The 18,445-nt window shown below is 39.8% G+C and overlaps 1 protein-coding gene across 1 annotated transcript in view; it reads right to left on the bottom strand.

Annotated features, from left to right (window-relative positions):
• LOC114462053 (noelin-2-like) overlaps positions 1-12,321 on the bottom strand; it is a 70,082-nt gene extending 57,761 nt beyond the window's left edge. The window contains exons 1-2 of the mRNA XM_028444641.1: positions 11,795-12,321; positions 2,129-2,278 (exon numbers count right to left, since the gene is read on the bottom strand). Of these exons, the coding sequence (XP_028300442.1) occupies positions 2,129-2,278; positions 11,795-11,938 (294 nt within the window). The 5' untranslated portion in view covers positions 11,939-12,321. The remainder of the gene's footprint in view (positions 1-2,128; positions 2,279-11,794) is intronic.
• Between the last annotated feature and the right edge of the window lie 6,124 nt (positions 12,322-18,445).

The raw sequence follows: 18,445 nt of genomic DNA, 5'->3' as shown, positions 1-18,445 counted from the left end.
ATAAACGGGAATTAGCGGGTTTGAAGATGGATGGATGGATGGATGGATGGTACTTTTGCTCCTCCTCCCCTGTCAGTCTCACACACACTATGCTCTGCCCCACCTCACTCTCTTCCTAAGTGCACAATCACCCCACCCTCTCTCACTCACTCTTAAAAGTGCATAGGCAACCTGACGACGGACACAGATATGATAAGCTGGTTAGCAAGAAAAAGCACAACTGTTAAGTTATTTAGTTTGGATGGTTTGTCAGCCATGCAGGCTAGTGGGGGTAAGGGAAGGGGGCAGTTGTGCTTTGACAAGGCTCAGATTATTGAGTGTGGCCTAAGAACTCTAACCCAGATCAGGGGTCTCATTCATTTCACAAAAGTTTTGGAGCCGTGAGAAATGAGAGTCATCTCATACATTTAATGTCCTCACATATCAGAATAAATAGCTGTCGAATCTGCAACTGACTGCAGTGTGGAAAGCTGTTTGACGCACAGCGCACAGGAAGAGGTGAGCTGTGCCCCCACTCGTGTGTGCTCTGTATTGTAGGCCCACAACTTCCAAAATGACAAGTTTTGTGAAGGTGTGACGCGATGTGAGCTCAGGTGTATCCTGTAGCAGACACGCTCTGACAGTGCCACGTCTCTCAAACTGCTTTTCCTTCACCTCGGCCACATTTCAAACTGTTTACAGCAGTGACGAATGCTGTAAATAACTTGTTTTCATGTATTCGTGATGCCACTACTGTTACCACCATACAAATACTCTTTTACCCATTCAGAAATCCCTTGTCTGTTGGTCAACAGGCTTGTGTTGATATTCATTCATGAGCTCCTTTGCATTTACCATTTGTACATAGAATGTGGGTGTGTCGAGGGCGGGATATGAAGTTAATTCACCTGCGCAAACTCCTAGCTGGGCTGTAATTTGAAAGTGAAAAGTGCATGCAGGTCTTCTCATCCTTGTTTTATGAATCAGAAGTTATTTTAGCACAACACATTTTCAGATTTTGGTCCCACGCTCATTTTTAAAACGGGTCTGGCAGTGGTGGCCTAGTGGTTAAGGAAGCGAGCTTGTAATCGGAGGGTCACTGGGCGTCAAACAAATCTCACCTGGGCCATCACTGTGGGATGTTAAGCAAGTCCCTTAAACCTAACTGCTCCCTGGGCGCTATGCTGTGGCAGCCCATTGCTCCTCAGGGAGGGGTTAAATGCAGAGAAATAATTTCATGCATGGAGCTCTACATATGTGACCACAATAAAGGTGATCTATCACCCCTATGACTATCCTACGCAACGGTTAATAAACGAGGTCTCACACAACAGAAGTTATTCTCACATGCGTCCTTTGTAAGAGAAATAGTGGCACATGTTATTACTTTGCAGGAGGATTTTAATAGAAAGGCCAGTGTGGTTATTTACACCTGTGACTTTGACCCAGAATAATATTTCTGTGGTTTATTATGTATATCGCCATTTTCAGAAAAATATTGAGATTTGAATTTTGGTTTATATCACCCAGACCCAAGTCTGTTGTTTTAGTCACTAATAATCTGAGACTTCTGAGCCAATCATCTGTCAGCAAGGGTCAAAGTCAACAGTAAAACACAACAAATAAAACCTTATTTAGTCATTTTGATTACTACAATCAACTTAATATTTACAATGAGTTATTCTGTTTAATCCGTCCATACAGAGAAAACCACCTTCACTTTTTACATTTTCTTGGATATGTAGCTCACAAACCAAAGATCTTCTTGCTTTTACAAAAAATGCAACATATACTTATGGATGTATTGACCTTGCTTTTTATTCAATTAGTCTACTATTGTCCTGCCACCTATTTACTTGTGATGTGCCTGTGTACAGAGCTTTGTCTTTTGGCACATTGAACGAACATCTGGTCGTCTGTAGAGGATAGAGCTACTGAAGTATCAGGTATGCATCTGTCAGTGAAATGTGTGTGTGTGTGTGCGTGCGTGCGTGTTCAAGTGTCAAAACAAAGAGACATTTCTGAATATTTCTTTCCGGTGTGATGCCTTCCCCTCTGCACTGCATTGCAATGCTCACCACCTTGAGAATGATAATGCAAGAAGTCACACAGGAGTCTAAATCCCACACAAACACACACAGACACGCACCTGTTCAGTCAGCAGGCGTAGTTGCAGACTCCGAGGGTCTCGCTTGCATAGGTTTCGTGCCGGAGCAACCACAGTGCACACACACCTGCCGTCGGGGTCCGAGGCAGTGCTGTACACCTGCCAGCCCTCCTCTGAGCCTGGGTACAAGCCCTGCACACAGGGAGGCACACAGTGTTAATGAATTCACTGCAGGAATAATAGAAAACAGACGCAACCACAGATTAAAATGAAATAAGATCAAAAGGAATGTCAGGGCTAGTGTGTGTTATTTTATGGTTTACTTGTCATAATAAATATTTGATTGTATAGTAGTCCACTAGGATTTAATGTTGATTGAAAACCATGTCATGATTTAGTTATTTTCTTGCTGGTGATCTGTTTTGTTTATTTTTACAACCTGTTGGTCTTTAGATTCCTATTGGTCTGCTACACTCCCTGTCTTGTGTGTGTGTGTGTGTGTGTGTGTGTGTGTGTGTGTGTGTGTGTGTGTGTGTGTGTGTGTGTGTGTGTGTGTGTGTGTGTGTGTGTGTGTGTGTGTGTGTGTGTGTGTTGAGTAAAAATGCCTATTTCCTTCTCTTTTCTGTTTTCACCCAGGTGTGCCTCATCTTCTCATTGCCTTCCCTGCACTATTTAAAAGATTGTACACAAGAATGAATGCAAGTGCATTATATGTAATATGAACCCCTCCTAGTTTTTTTTTTAGTTGTAAGTGATTCTGTTCTTTTGATTTTCACTTAGTAGATTTTTATGTTTGGATATATTGAATTAAATGGACTTTGATTGAAACTTCTGCTGCCGGTGTTCTTTATCCTTTTATCCTTTATATTTGACCAAAGTGTGTGTGCACGTGCATGTGGACCCTTTCAATTTGTTTTCTTGGAAAAAAAAACATCCACTCTTGAGTCTAATGCCTTTACATGATGAATTCATGTTGGGTGTGGGATACATATGTATGTGTATATACGTATATATGCATATGTGTGTATCCATAAAATGAAGAGTCCGTCCTTAAGACTGCTCTACTGTAAAGTGTCTTGAGATACCATTGGTTATGATTTGGCGCTATACAAATAAAAGATTGATTGATTGATTGATTGATTGATATGTTTTAGCCTTACATTTACCTACTTCAACCTCTGAAGATTTAGAAGACTATTTGAACAGATTAAAGTAAATAATTTATGAACTCTCAGTAAATTAAGTGGTTAAAGATTCCAAATAAAAACATTTTTTCCATAATTGAGAAAGTCCAAAGAAGACAAACAGTAAGTTGTTTCATTAAATTATTGGGGGATTTACGTACTTTCAATAACCTGTCATGTAGAAATAGATAATATATACTATGTAGAATAGGTCGCATAAAATTCCTCCAACGCACTTCTGCCATGCAAATATCATAAACTTCATGAAGCCTTCAGTCGGTTCTGAAAAGTTTCCATAAATCTTTTTCTTCAGCATTGGATTTTCCTCAGCTGCAGCTAAACGCTCTCTTATCATAACCATGACGAATGTTTATGCGCATTTAGTTACAAGCAAAATTGCCATTGTAATTCATTAGTTGAGGAAAAAAAGTGGGAGTTAAGTTGTACTTCTTATCACTCCTTTTAGAATATATATTCTTCTGTTCAAACATTTTGCTTTTTTCCCCTCATTTTTATTATTTTGTTTGCATATTCGAAAGAAACACTTCAATTCAATTCATTGTAACAGGGAAATGATTTGAGTCATTTCAAAAAGTAAAAATTAATACAGAATGTGGCAAAATTAAAAATTTGCATATTAGCATAATTCAAGTCTGGGTGCAACTGTCAGGATTTAATAGCTCTCAATTTGTAAAACAATGTTTTCATAAATGTCTTTAATGTAAGTAAGAACATTGCTGTAGTGAAGTTTTTGGACGTTTCAGCTTGACAGATAATGAGATTCTTACAGTAGTTGTTAGAAGAAACAAAACACACGTGTAGTTTCAGCAAAGCTTGCTGTGTCTACTTGCACAGGAAAATCTTTACAAAAAAGAAGAAAAAAAAAACCCTTCGTATCACTTACATTCAGAAATAGGCCAGCTGTGACATCTTTAACATCTCACACTAGGAAAGATGGAAGCAGAGGTGGAGTCTCCACCCGCTGCCAGCTTAATCACCACTTCTGCTGTTTTGTCTGCCAGGGAGTCACAGACTGCCCACAAATCTCCTTCTTCTTCTGTAGTCTAACTGGGGCTCTAGTTTTGGAGGAGTATGGAGTATAAAACAGCTTTCCCAGGCAATTTGTGGCATTTTCAAAGAAGTTCTGCTTTACTGCAATGATCCAAAACTTTAAGTATTAGTTTATTTGATGTATCCAAAAGGATGAAAGAAATATTTTTGTGTATACTTTTGGCTGTCTGCCATGCTGTGATGTCAGGGTGACTGACTATAATAAACTTAAAACCTGTCCTGTTTGTTCTCTAACTCGTGTTAGCTTAGCTTTGGTGCCCTGTATCACCAAACAACATGTGTGCGTATAGAAGGTCATGAGGCTAAATGCATTAAGATGATTACTTTCTACAATCTAGTTACCTAAAAGCATAACATAGAAAAACAATTCATGTGCATCATTGTATGTATTCCATAATCATTTTCACTTTTGCCAGAAGTTGCCATAGTTGCTTAGTATGTCTTTGTACTGGTCCGAGCCCGGAAGGCACTATGGGCAAAAGTTTTACCAAAAGCTAACAAATAAGTTGATGTTAATCAAATTGGACAGTTTGAGTAGTCAAGCTAGTTAGCTAGTTAACAATCAGGTAAGAAAAAAGCACCATGGGACACAATGATTCCACTGGAAAAGTACACACATGAGCAGAGAAGGGGTGTGTGCTCAGAGGCTTCTCGAGAAAACAAAAGACAAGACTGATGAGGTGAAAGTAGAAATATAAAATGTAGGGTCAATATCTGCTAAAGGAAGAGTGCTGGCTAGTGTTATGGAGAGATGGAAAAATAGATAAGCCTACACTGTGTGGGCAAGACACCTGATGGGAAAAATGCTTAAGCTGAAAGTAAGGAGGTGAATTAAAACAGTTTGACCATGGTGTACAGAAAGAGACATTGATTCAAGGTCATCTCTATGGAACAGTATGTGAACAGTGTTGTGGAGGTATGCAGCATGTAAGATAGCAGTACATTCAGGGGTGGATTTATTAAGATCTGAAATAAAGGGTGGTAAACCAGGTGCATCCCTAAATCTTTTGATGGCGCTGTTTCCTCCCCTGCTGTGGAGAATTCACTAACATTGCAGCGCAAATAAGTGCGCGTATAGATATGGTTGAGACTGCCCTATTTCAAAGAACATTTTGCTTGTTCAATGTGGAGAGGTGAGTGCACAGATGCACAAAATTACATTTAGGGAAGTGAAATTAGAGGTAGGTGGGCGTCTCTGTCTGCTGCACAAAATAAACAAATAAAAATGCTGTTTAATAAAGTTTAAAACCTAATGTAATTCCCCCACTCCCCCCTAATTGAATGTTGCTGTTCTGTCAGGTTGTCCTGTAACTTTGATCTCATCAGTCCATGGAAAACATCATCCAGCAGGTCTGAGCTCCTGAGCAGCGCTGTCACCACACGCTAGGGTTGTCACGATACTAGAATTTCATACTCAATACCGATATTCCGGGGGGTGGGGGGGACTCGATACTCAACATCATTTTCGATACCACGGGCCAAAAAATGATAAAACATTGACAAGCATAATTTCCTTTATTAAAGCATTACTTTATTTGCATTTCCTCCTCCCATTTGCCTACATTACTTATTCATCAGAGGGAAACACGCTAAATAGATTGTGGGTGCATTGTGATGCGCAGAACACGCGCAGTCCTGATTCCCTAGAATTTGTACCCTTTATTAGCGCGTGGAGTGACGTATGCACATGTTTTAATAGCGCTAAACCTTTAGTGAATTCGCCCCTCAGAGTATATGTTGGATGAAGTTTAAATTTGCCAGCAGATGTGAGTTTGATTATAGGATAGACCTGAACAAGCATGATGATGATGGGAACAGAGAAGATAAGGAGGTGTTGTGTAAGTTTGGCCATAAAGACAGAATGGTAGAGATGGATAAGAATTTCAAGGAGAAAAAAAAGAACCGTACAGTGGCTTGTAAGAGTAAAAGAAAATGCGCACATGTAACCTTTACAAAATAACCTGAAAGAGATAAAAGACTGTTAGGGGGTGTGAGTGGAGAGTGTGGACAGAGAATGACCAAAGAAAGCATCTAAAATGAGACAGAGGAAGATAAAGCCAAAGATTAAGTGTTGTAAATGTAGGTAGGAACTGTGTTGCAAGGGGTGTTGGATGGTGTTGCAAAAAAACCCTGGGAGGCGGAGAGGTATAACCAGATGACTAAGTGAGTACAACTTAGTTGGTAAGAAAAATGTCAGGAAGGTATGTTTCTTCTAGGCAGAAAATGAGGATTGGTGAAGAAAGAAGTCAGCTAAAATAAAGCAGAACAACCTAGGGGAAAAAGAAGACAGACCAAGAATACCAAGCAGCTATGTCTATATGGCAAAGAGGGCACTAATAGAGGCACACACAGGGGCGTCTGGTGAGCTGTTTCAGAAGCTGGGCAGTAAGGAAGGAGACAGACAGAAAAAACTAGAATTGATGTGCAGCAGGTAAGAGTGTAAACCAGAGATGGAAATGCATTGGTTAATGAGCATAGTGAGCTCAGTCACTGCAAGGAATACTTTGAGGTGCTGATAAAAGAGAAAAATAAAAGTGGGATGAGAATGGGCCTTGATAATGGAGAGTGGAATGGAAGCAGGTCCTACCAACATATCTATAGAGATTGGGAAATCTCTAGATAGTTTTACATTTGCAAACACAGATCATATAAGGGCCCTGATTTGACAACAAGGGTGTCAAAACGGTGCAAACATTAGAAGGTTCAAATGTTAGGGCAGTGTATGTGTCATTATTGTTGAATGTTAGTCACTAAGAAAAAAGCAAGTGATGAATGAGGTGTTTTGTTAAGGCAACTGCATTAAAAATGAAACATTTTACTTATTAGCGGTACAAAATATTTTGTATGTAAAAATCATTTTCACCTCATATTTTCTGGAGTAATTAGGGAATGCTGCAGAAGAAGTGAAAACTCCTTGAAGACAACCAAGAAATAAGACTCTAGCTAAACACAACACTTCACAAACATGTGGTTTACACATTATTTGATCTATTTAATACCAACATCTAGGGAAATGTAACAGGGATCTGAGTTTTCATCCAGCAGTGTCTCTTACTGAGAAGCTGCTCTGCAAAAAGCAAGACTGTAGCAAAACCCTTTTCAGACATGTTATATTAGATATAGGAGTATCCACCACCTTTTATTCGCTTTTATTTAATGTATTTTTCCTTTGCATGAGTACACATCATGTGTATGTGCATTGTGTTACATGTCTGGACCAAATTAAAAAAATGAAATGAAATGAAATGTTGGACGGGGAGCATGGAGACCTGGAGGGAAACATGTGATAAATCAATCAGCTGGGTCCACTGCAGTAACCTTGAAGTCACAATTACAATAAAGTTCACTGTGAAGATAAGTGAGAAGGGTTAAAGTAGCAAGACATGAATTGGATGAAAAGCCACACAGCAGTTGTTCCGGCCGTTCAGTGTAATTAAACAGAGTAGGACATATTGCACCTAAAGGCTCATTTCACACAAGGGAAGGAGATAAAAATCTATACGAGCAAACAGAGACAGAGAAGGAGCTCAGAGCTGGGAGAAGTGTTCTCTGCAGTCAACGGAAGACTAAAAAATCATGTTTAGCAGCTTAGTTCACCTAAAAGAATGGATGCTGCCAGTGTCGGCCTCATGAGGGGGCATTCGCGAGCCGTGCCCCCCTTCCACCTCACTCTTCCCACTACCTTTTTTTTGCTATTGCATCTGACTGTGTCCATTCACTGACAGCGCACAGGAGCCTGCTCTCTTGATTCTGAAGGCCTTAGATTTCACAGACCCTGACAACAAAACAAGCTAGCTGAAATATGGTTGGATAAAAACTATGCCATAATATACATCACTGGAAGCAGGTTGAATTTCACGAAACGTCACATTGCTGCATCGCAAGAGCGCAAAATTCAGATGAAGGGTGAAGTAGCTTGAGAATCTGCCGTCTAAAATAACCAAAATGTTTTGTGTAGTTTACGGCTGCTCCAATCGTTCTAACCGAGAAAAGGAAAAAAGATTTGATTGAGTACCAAAGATTGTCGTTCACAAAGGTGAGAAATGTCAAAAGTTCACAGAACAACGCCGTAAAGAGTAGATTTTAAAGCTACATCTGCAGTCCGGAGGAGCAGAGTCTGCTGATGCCCGTGTCTGTAGCGACCTCTTTGTCAGAGGTATATTAACAAGCTAACTTTGTTTTTGTGGCTGAGAAGGAGCAGGGCAGCGTAAAGAGCTTGGCTCTGCTTCCAAAAATCCGGTGGAAAAAGCAGTCATCCATGCGTCGGTCCCTCATCGCTACGATGGCAGCCGATGCATCCTCCTCCGGCTGGTGTTGAGGCTGCGCTGGCCACAGGGCATGCACTCCGTACGGCTGTGATGCAAGCAGAATCCGATCGGTCTTAGCCGGCACCAGAGGCGAAGTGGCCAGCGTAAAAGTGGCCATAGCCGTGCGTACGTGCGGCAGGAGCTGGCATAGAAACAGCCGGATGAAGCGGAATGAGGTGTCGCCTGATCCCAGCAGCGTGAGCATATTTTTGCATCAGCTCTGTGGGTTTACTGTCTCCCTACCCGTTGAGTGACAGCAGGCGATTCGCTCTTTGTCGGACAGCTGGAACAGATGTTTGAGAGCGGTGTATTTGCTGTGCACCGGTGGATCTTGCAGCAATCTCATCACTCGGCGGGTGGTGGATGAATCCAACGCCGCAACGATGTGGTAATATTTTGTGTCGTCTGCAGTGATGCCTCTGAGCTGGAACTTGGCTTCGACGTGCTGAAACCTCGTCTCTGGGTCATTTTGCCAAAACTCTAGTAACTTGATGGTAGCGGCAAACATTGCGACCATGCCGGCTTGTGCGACCTCAATAGACATGTTCAAATATCAGGATGACCAATATGTCAATACACCTGTCAATATCCCCCCCCCCCCCTCCCCCTCCACACACACACACACACACACACACACACACACACACACACACACACACACACACACACACACACACACACACACACACACACACACACACACGTCACCAACACACCCACTCTACTCTGAATGAGAGATCATCCTCTCAGGTGCACCACAATATAGAATAACTCCAGGAACAAACAAAAATGTGTGCCCCCCACAGTTTTCTTAATGCCCTCCCCCCATTGAATTTTAACTTTGATGCTGCCACTCAGGCAAGATATGTAATGTGATGTTCTGCTCCCAATGGGTACGGCTCTTATTAGAAGCTATGTTTACAGCCTGACTAATCCATCATTTCAATTCTAATCACTGAGTGCAAATAAAGACAGTCAACATGTTTCCACTCCTGACTGTGTTAGGAAAACAATATACTAGAAAACTGCCATCTTGGTAAGGTGACCTCATTGACATCATGCTGCTGCACAGGAGGGATTTCAAATAAAGCTTTGTTTATATTCAAGATGTGCTTGAACGAAATGTAAAGATTGTTACACATGTTTTTACAGGTACCGGTAGGTAGAGTCACATTTTCAGTGTTGTAAAATGCACTTGAGGACAGGAGCAAAAAGCTTTTTTAGTACTAAGTCTAAAGTACTAGATGCTTCTGTGTAATATTTTGGTTAATTTAAGGGTGGCAGTCAGCGCGCCATGTGCCCTTATAAAAGCTGTGATAAATCAGATCTGGCAGGTCTAATGCACAGGCCATAACTTTTAGCAACGTGTGCCAGCGTAAAATAACACTGTGTCAATGAATGTGCACGAACACACACAAACATTCTGCATGATGCTTATCCTTCAGCCAAAGACATTATCAGTGTGTGTGTGTGTGTGTAGACAAGGCTGTTTGTGTTTGCATCTGTTTAGTTGCACCTTGCTGAACTTGCAATGTACCACGACACAGCAGATGTGAGGAGCCTCTAAAGCTACAAAGCCTGAACCCCCCAACCTCACTCACACATACATACACACAACGTGCAAATGCACAAGAGGGGTCAGGACCCCCATATCTAGTACAGCAGCTTCAAGATGCTGGGTGTTGCCAGGACAACTAATCGTCAGCTGTCCCACGGGTGAGTCAGCTTTCCCCAGGAGAAATACCACCAGAGCAATCCCGTGTGTGTGCGTGTGTGTGCGTGTGTGTGTGTGTGTCAGTAGGTAGCACTCATGCATATTGTGCTTCATGACTCATTAAAAAGAAAATATGGTTTGTAGTTGTGCTTTGACCTGCTTTTCAGATCTTATTTGTTTTCTTGCTGTACATTCTTTGATGTGATTTCTGCACTAATAGAATAAGTTTATTTCTAAATACTAGTACAGTGTCCGTTACAATTATGTATTCATGTGGGAGTTTAAATAGAGTTTTAAATTATGGCCAAATAAGTCTGTGTTTGAAGGTTGGATGTACAAAGAGGTGTACATACTGTACTACTCTGTAGTGTTATAAAGGGGTATACTGTATTTGAGGGAGCAAAGTAAAATAGCGTGTGCGATTTCCCTTGTTTAATTCTATGGGACATGGGCATGATAAATGAATGCAAGTGTGCACCAATGTGGCGGTTAGGAAGAATCTGCTAAGAAATTTAACTATTTATTTAGCATTTAACATTTCTTAGTGCAGGGGTGATTATGTGTGTGTGTGTGTGTGTGTGCGTGCGTGCGTGCGTGCGTATGTGTGTTATTATGGTTAATGCTGTGTATTGTAGGTGTTATGGTGCTGTTCTAAAATATTTCCTCTGTGTGGTTGTGGTACCACCCAGAAAGAACAGGCCGGCACACACACGCACGCGCATACACCCACTTGTGTGTGTGTGCCTCGCTACCTGTCCATCTATCAAAAGTGGGCGAAGTCTCATACACACACACGCGCATCAGCCGCCGTGTGCACCCAGTCCTCACATCATGTATAAATCTGTGAATGGGTTTGGTCCAGAATCCATCAGTGAGATGTTAGTCAGGTATGAACCCAGCAGGTCTCTCAGATCTATGGACACAGGTCAGATAGTGGAGCCCAGAGTTCACAGTAAACATGGTGATGCTGCTTTTAGTTGTTATGCTGCAAAGAAGTGGAACAAACTGCCAGCAGAGGTGAAGTCAGCATCTAATGTGAACATTTTTAAATCAAAGTTAAAGTATTTCTCTACTGCGTATGATTGAAAGGGAGATTATTGGTCATGTTGTTGTTGATATATTGTGTTTATTGATGATTATAAACGTTTTCACAGATTATTTAGAATTTTTTGTTGTTGTTGCTGTTTTTATTGATTTTAAGCTGTTGAATGTTTTCTGTTGCACTTTTTGATCATGTTAAGCACATTGAGTTGCCTTGTGTATGAAATGCACTCTACAAATATATTTGCCTTGCCTTGCCTAATGTGCAGTTTGTCACATTTGTGTGTGTGTGCGTGTGTGTGTGCGTGTGTGTGTGTGTGTGTGTGTGTGTGTGTGTGTGTGTGTGTGTGTGTGTGTGTGTGTGTGTGTGTGTGTGTGTGTGTATACATACACTGACAATGCGTTCATGTGTGCCCTCAGAGGAGATGATGGTTCCATTGAGTCCAACCAGTGAGGGCAGAGTCTGGGACATCCAGTTAGTGACCATAGCCATAGTACTGAGCACAGCACCAATCTTCAGCATGGGGACGCTCATCCTGACACACACTCATTCATGTACCACACACACACACACACAGAAACTCTAACTGTCTCTCACACACACTCCAAACTGTTGACAGCAATCATCTTACAAGCAGCCAAAAGCCCTGGATTGAATGCATTGATGTGTGGAAGCTCCAGGTTGTTTGTGTCTTCAACAACAACAAAAAAACAACCAGAAAGCCTTCAGAGATTTCTCCACAGCCAGCAGCTTCTGGACTGTTACAGATTATTGGATAAATCCTGGTGCACAAGCCTTCCAGATGCCTCCATGTGCAGGAGTATCAAGTCCAAACATCCAAGGTGCAGGTGGAGCTGAAGGAGATGCGTCTGAATACAGATGTTTGCAGATGTGTGTCTCCAGGGCTGCTTCTTTCGCCTGGCAGTGAAGCGTTGTGACTGAGCCAGAGCTGCTCCCTCATTTATCCACTATCTCTCTCTCTCTCTCTCTCTCTCTCTCTCTCTCTCTCTCTCTCTCTCTCTCTCTCTCTACCATCACCCACACTCTCACCTGTTCATTCACCTGCTCCACCATAACAGCACAATCTCCTCTTTAACAATAACTGGATGATATATTATGACGCAAAAGTGACACATAAAGTATGAAAAAAGATTATAATTAAATACATATATCTCCTAATGGATTAATAATGTATTCACACACTCGTACTCACATTTGACTTGACTTATATATATATATATATATATATTATTATTATTATTTTCTGTGAACATCACCACATCTCTGCAGTGATCACCAAAGCACAGGAGGGTAGTCAATGTACAAAGCTCTGAAGTGATCTGTCCTGATCTTTACTAGATCTAAACTAGCACAACACTGCCACCATGAGGCCAACAGTGACACCAAGCATCCAAGCTCTGCATAGAAATTGGTCATGCGAGAACAAAGAAAGCTTTGTACTTGTTTTGTGTCCTCAATTACCTACAAACCTACAATTATGAACTCCATCCATCCATCCATCCATCCATCCATCCATCCATCCATCCATCCATCATCCATTCATCCTTTTATTCATCCATCATTAGTGTTTCCTTCTTATGTTCTCTAACATCCCTGCTGTTCATTGTATTTGTAACTAGACACTGTCATAATTCATTGTACAAACCAAAATCATCTTGATTTCTCAAAGTTACCAGATTTTGCATCATGCACTGCACTCCAAGGACGGTTGTTATTTTAAATTGTTGTAAAAAATTGAAATAAAAAAAAAGATAAATAAAGTAATAGACAATGTTACAGGCTTTGAAGCTGTTTTCTCATCATCGCATCTGTTAGTGAAATTGAACAGTGACAGCTGCTGTTATTACTTCAAACATTTGATGGTTTCATTTTTACTGGGTTTGCTGTTATAGGCCACCAAGCTCAAATTGCAAAAATGTATAAATACTGACTCATCACCATAACTGATCCAGGTGGTTTGGAACAAATGGTAACACAACCAGATTAGATCCTCACAACAGGGGTCATCTTGTATAGATCTTTTTTTTTTTTTTAAATGAAGATCATTATATGAAGGCAGCATCAGTTCCAAAAGTCTGTAGCGATCACAGTGTAGTAGCAATTACCAGGAAAAGTACAGTTAAACTCAAAGTTTTGTACAAAAGGTCTTATTAAGTTCTCTCAGGCAGTTTTCCTGGAGGATGTTAGTAATATCTGGTGGTCCAGCATTCATAATGAGAAAGAATCAGATGGAGCACTAGAAACGTATCTTAGAAAGTTTCAGCCAATTATTGACAAGCATGTACCTGTTAAAAAACTGAGAGATCTTAGAGCACCATGGGTTGACAAGGAGTTAAAGGACTTTATACAGAATGTGTCTGAGGGATAAGGAACAACAAAGTGGTAGTGTAGTGGACAGACAGGAGGAATTATTTCACAAATTTCAACCAAAAGAAAAAGAAACTATTATTCTGAGCAAAAAGTGATGGGAAAAAGCTTTGGGTACACTGAACAGTACAATGGGATGAAATTTATCTTCACAACCTGACTGTAATGATTGTAGAGGTATTTATAGAAGTTAAGTATATAAATGAATAAAATAATTACTTGGGACGGATGATGCTCTATCCCTTTTTAACATTAGAAAAAATTACAAAAAAGATAAGCAATGCCATTTTGAGTTCAAAGAATTAAAGCTAGAAACTGTAAAATAATGAATTAAGCTAACATGTAATGATAAATTACCAGGAATTGATCATATGGATGATAAAGTGGTTTGAATGGCTGCTAATTACATTGCACCACCTATCTGTCACATAATGAACACCAGCCTGGGACAGTCAATCTTTCTACAGGCTTGGAAGGAAGCAGAAGTTAGTGGCAGCTGCTCCATAAGCTTTATACCAACTATAAGTAAGATCTTTGAGAAAGTACATTTTCAACCAAATACAAGAATTATTCTCAGTAAATAATCTGATAACTAATTTTCAGCGTGTTTACAGAAAGGGACATTCTACATGCACAGCTTTAACTCAAATGACTTGGACAACAAAATTATCCTTGGTGCAATATTTTACAGCAGTATTTGATGTAATTGATCACAGGTTTCTTCTCAAAAAGCATTTTTTATGGATTTAGACCCTCTGCATAGACTGTTATCTAATGCATAGATCTCAGAAAGTCTTATTTCATGGAGATTACTCAAACAGCATGACTATAAAATGTGGAATCCCTCAAGGAGGCTGTCTAGGTCCTCTCATGTATTACATTTTCCCTCTGCCAAGGAGTAAATGTTTGTTCATGTGGATGTTTGTTTGCAGGATATCTGACAAAGATCTGAACAGATTTAAATCAAATTTGATGAGTTGATAGACAATGTCAAAAGGAAGAACACGTTTGATTTTGGAGATGATCGAGAAGGTACTGTCGATACAGTATCCAGACAAAGTTTTTGAGCGAGTATATTTTCAAAAGTTATGCTGATCTAAACTTGGCAGAGGTTTGCGCTCTCTGAGTGCTCGTGTTACACATGATTTACCTTTTGTTTTAAAAGATGCTAAACTTAACAGTGACTGTATGCAGATGAAGCTGCAGTGTATGACTCAGCAAAAACACCTGCTGATTTTAATGTCATCTTGAAATGGAAGCTCAGTGTAACTGGGAAATGTGTCTTTGAAAACTTACCATAACCAAAACAAAAATAGAGCCACTGCTTAAACTATTGATAAATGAACTATCAATCCAAAAATAAAGGAAAATAAGCTGGGCATCATTCTTGATGTTATGGTTTGATCACTATCCACTACTGGACAAGGCATTGGCAGTGGTGAGGAGATGCAGAAAATACTTACCATCAGAAGAATGACTAACATGGTATTAAACACTATTGTTCTCTCGCAACTTGACTACTGCCAAATAGTATGGGTGAATGCCACAGAAACAAAGTTAATAAAAGTCCAGTTGGAACAGAACAATTAAAGCAGCACGCCTTGCTCTTCAATGTCCATACAATACAAATACTTCTGTCTATCACGGCTCAACGTTGAGGACAGAATGAATGCTGCTCTTCTATGTTCACTGTGGAGAGTTTTAGGAGAAAAAAACTCCATTATATCAGAACAATCAGTTAAAACACATAAAACACAACAGAAGGCTGGCTTTCACTTCCTAAACCAAACACTAATTATATAAAGCGTACAGTAGAATACATGTCAATAAAAACATGGAACTCTTTACTGCGGTCATTGACTAATTTGATACAGGAATACAAATATATTTTAAAAGCAAATAAAGTAATACCTTGGAAAACTGTTTCTGTACGATGTCCATTTTTACGAATTAAATAATAGTCTTTTGACTAAAATGTAATGTAGTTTTAAGTCCAAATTTTGTCCTCAGGACTATTTCAGTTTTAATCTAGTTTTAGTCAACTAAATAATATTAAGATTTTAGTTGACTAAAATATAAAGCTGAGCATAAAAGTTTACGCCTTCTATTACCATTTATCAGCCTGATATGGGATGTATCAATGTTTGTAAACACAGTCAAATATTTTATTTGTTTTCTTATTTGTTTATTTAACAGTGTACATTAATATCCATATAGAAAATGCACCAGATTTAGCCACGTATGGTCAGACACACACACACACACACACACACACGTGAACGTGAGTGCGCACACACATACATATATATACACACAGAATAGTGTAAGATATGTATTTTCTTTACATTTAGATGTTATACATATGCAGTGTGAAAGAGTTTTTCTCTGTGTGTCATTTTTAATGTATTGTTTTTATGTATGGTCCCAGTAAGACTAGCGGTGCTCAAAGGCATGGCTAATGGGGATCCTGCTAAATAAACACATAAATAAACAAATGCTCTGTCACAACGATAATCTGATGGGAATGAGCATGCAGTGCATTTCCTGTAATGCTGTTTGTATGTATAATAGATAGACTGTTGAAGGGATTTGTTTACTTTGTTTCAGTTGAATTGAGCCATAAACAAGAGAAGTTTCCCCCAGAGATCAGAAACACACAATAAAGATCAACAAGAACAACCCTAGGGCTTCAATTCCATTTTGGTTCAAGTTTTACACAATCCTGGTTCATCATCAAAGGATATTTTAATCTTGAAGATGTATGTTTACTGATCATAACTAATGACTTCTTCTTTACGATTCATTTTAACGATATCATGAAAATGGTTTATCTCCTCACAGGCAGAATACTACACTGTGTTTGCATTTGTTCTCAAAGACTGATTCCATAGAGCATCACTGTCAAACTCATTTTTACTGAGGGCCACATCAGCATTGGCCTCAAATGGCCAGTTCTCACCGTAAGACTTTCATTATTACTCATTACTCAGTGTTGGCTTATTGTGCTGTTATTGTAACATAAATAATTTTAATTTATCAGGTTCAGAAACCCACTTTGCTCCATGAATTAAAGATGGAACAGTTATTATATGAATTTAGTTTGAAACATTTTTGGGTAAAAAAAACAATTGTAATGCATCATTTTGTGCTGTAGCTTTTGTAAACATGTCCTGCTGTGAATGCAGTTGCCTTTGAATTCAATTTGTTCTTGTGTTTGTGTTGTTTTTGTTTTTTGGAAGCAAAAATTGCAATATTGAGCTTATGTGTTTGGTGTCAAAATGCTGACAAATAATGTCCTCCTCCTTTTACTGCATCATTACACAAAAGACAAACCAGGTTTTCTGCTTGAGGGACAAACATGTATTTTCTTTCCCTTCTTTTATGCCATTTCATTCTTTCAGCATTTTTTTTCCCTTCTTGGACATCTTAGGAACAATTATAAAATTTGTAAAAAGCTATTCATTGTTAAATCACCGTAGACGCAGGCAAGATGGCATCAGTTTGCAGATTAAAAATACTTTCATTCCCTTTATTGTGGGAAATGTGGTTTATGGGAAATGTTCACTTTAAAGGTGCAGTCTGTAACTCTTATAAAAGTGACTTTTTGTCATATTTGCTAAAGCTGTCACTATGTAAGGACAGCTTTACATGAAACTAGTAGTTTGTGTGAAAAAAACAGACTCATTGAGTCCCCCCTGCTGCTCCTGCTGCCTTTGGCAGATTGCCAGAATGCACTGCGACAGAGCAAAAAGAACCAATCAGAGCCAGGATTGTGTTTGATGGACTGTCTGACAGCTGTTGCTCACAGTCCCCGCCCCTATCCCGGAGCTAGAGTGCTGTCGTTTTTACAGTGTATGGTCTGGAGGAGTAAAAGATGGAATTGATGACTTTTCTGCTTGAAACGTAATTACTGCTGCTTGATTTACATTATGTTTGATTTGTAATTGTTACACTAGAACTCTGTAGTGCATGTGTTCATGTGCACGCAGCAGCCTCCGTGTCGCTGCTGTAAGTGACACGTGTTGTTGCTGCTGAGGTGTGTGCACATAGAGAGAAGCGCTGCAGTAATATGCTTTTAACAGAACATGCTATATTACTGTGATGTTGCTGTTGGACTAACGTTAGCTTGTTAGCTCCTCTGTGGGAGGGACTTTGGAAAGTTTGGAGGCAGGGCAAGAGAGCAGCGGGGAGAGAGGGGGAGAGAGGGATCTGAGTGTTGCGGACTGCACCTTTAAAGAAGTGGAGATGATTTTATGGCTTAAACTTTTGGGTTCCACATAAAATGATGTAACGGACTGGATCTGGTCAGCAAACCCTGGGTTTGACACGTGTCCTTTACTGCAGGTAGTTCTGTCAGGAGTTTCAGTCTTAACTGACTAAATATACAAAGTGAAGTCGAGTGAATCTGTTTTAATATGACCAAAATATAATTAATTCCCCAAGCATGAACATAACTCAGGCCCTCCCTAATAACCAGTTCTGATTAATTTTAGTATTTAAGGACATTGTCGTGTGGTTGTTTGCACGTGTTTGTAGTCTAAGTGTTGCTTACAGATCATATAAACTATGCACTAATGTGAAAAATCATTCAGTCGCAAGTACATGAACCAAAAAAGCCCTTGACTTCATTAAATCATCTTTCCCTTGTGCTTT

The sequence above is a fragment of the Gouania willdenowi genome, chromosome 1, assembly GCF_900634775.1.
Source record: "Gouania willdenowi chromosome 1, fGouWil2.1, whole genome shotgun sequence".
NCBI lineage: Eukaryota > Metazoa > Chordata > Actinopteri > Blenniiformes > Gobiesocidae > Gouania > Gouania willdenowi.
Note: the sequence above shows the minus strand (reverse complement) of the source record. Positions and strands in the feature narration are given on the sequence as shown.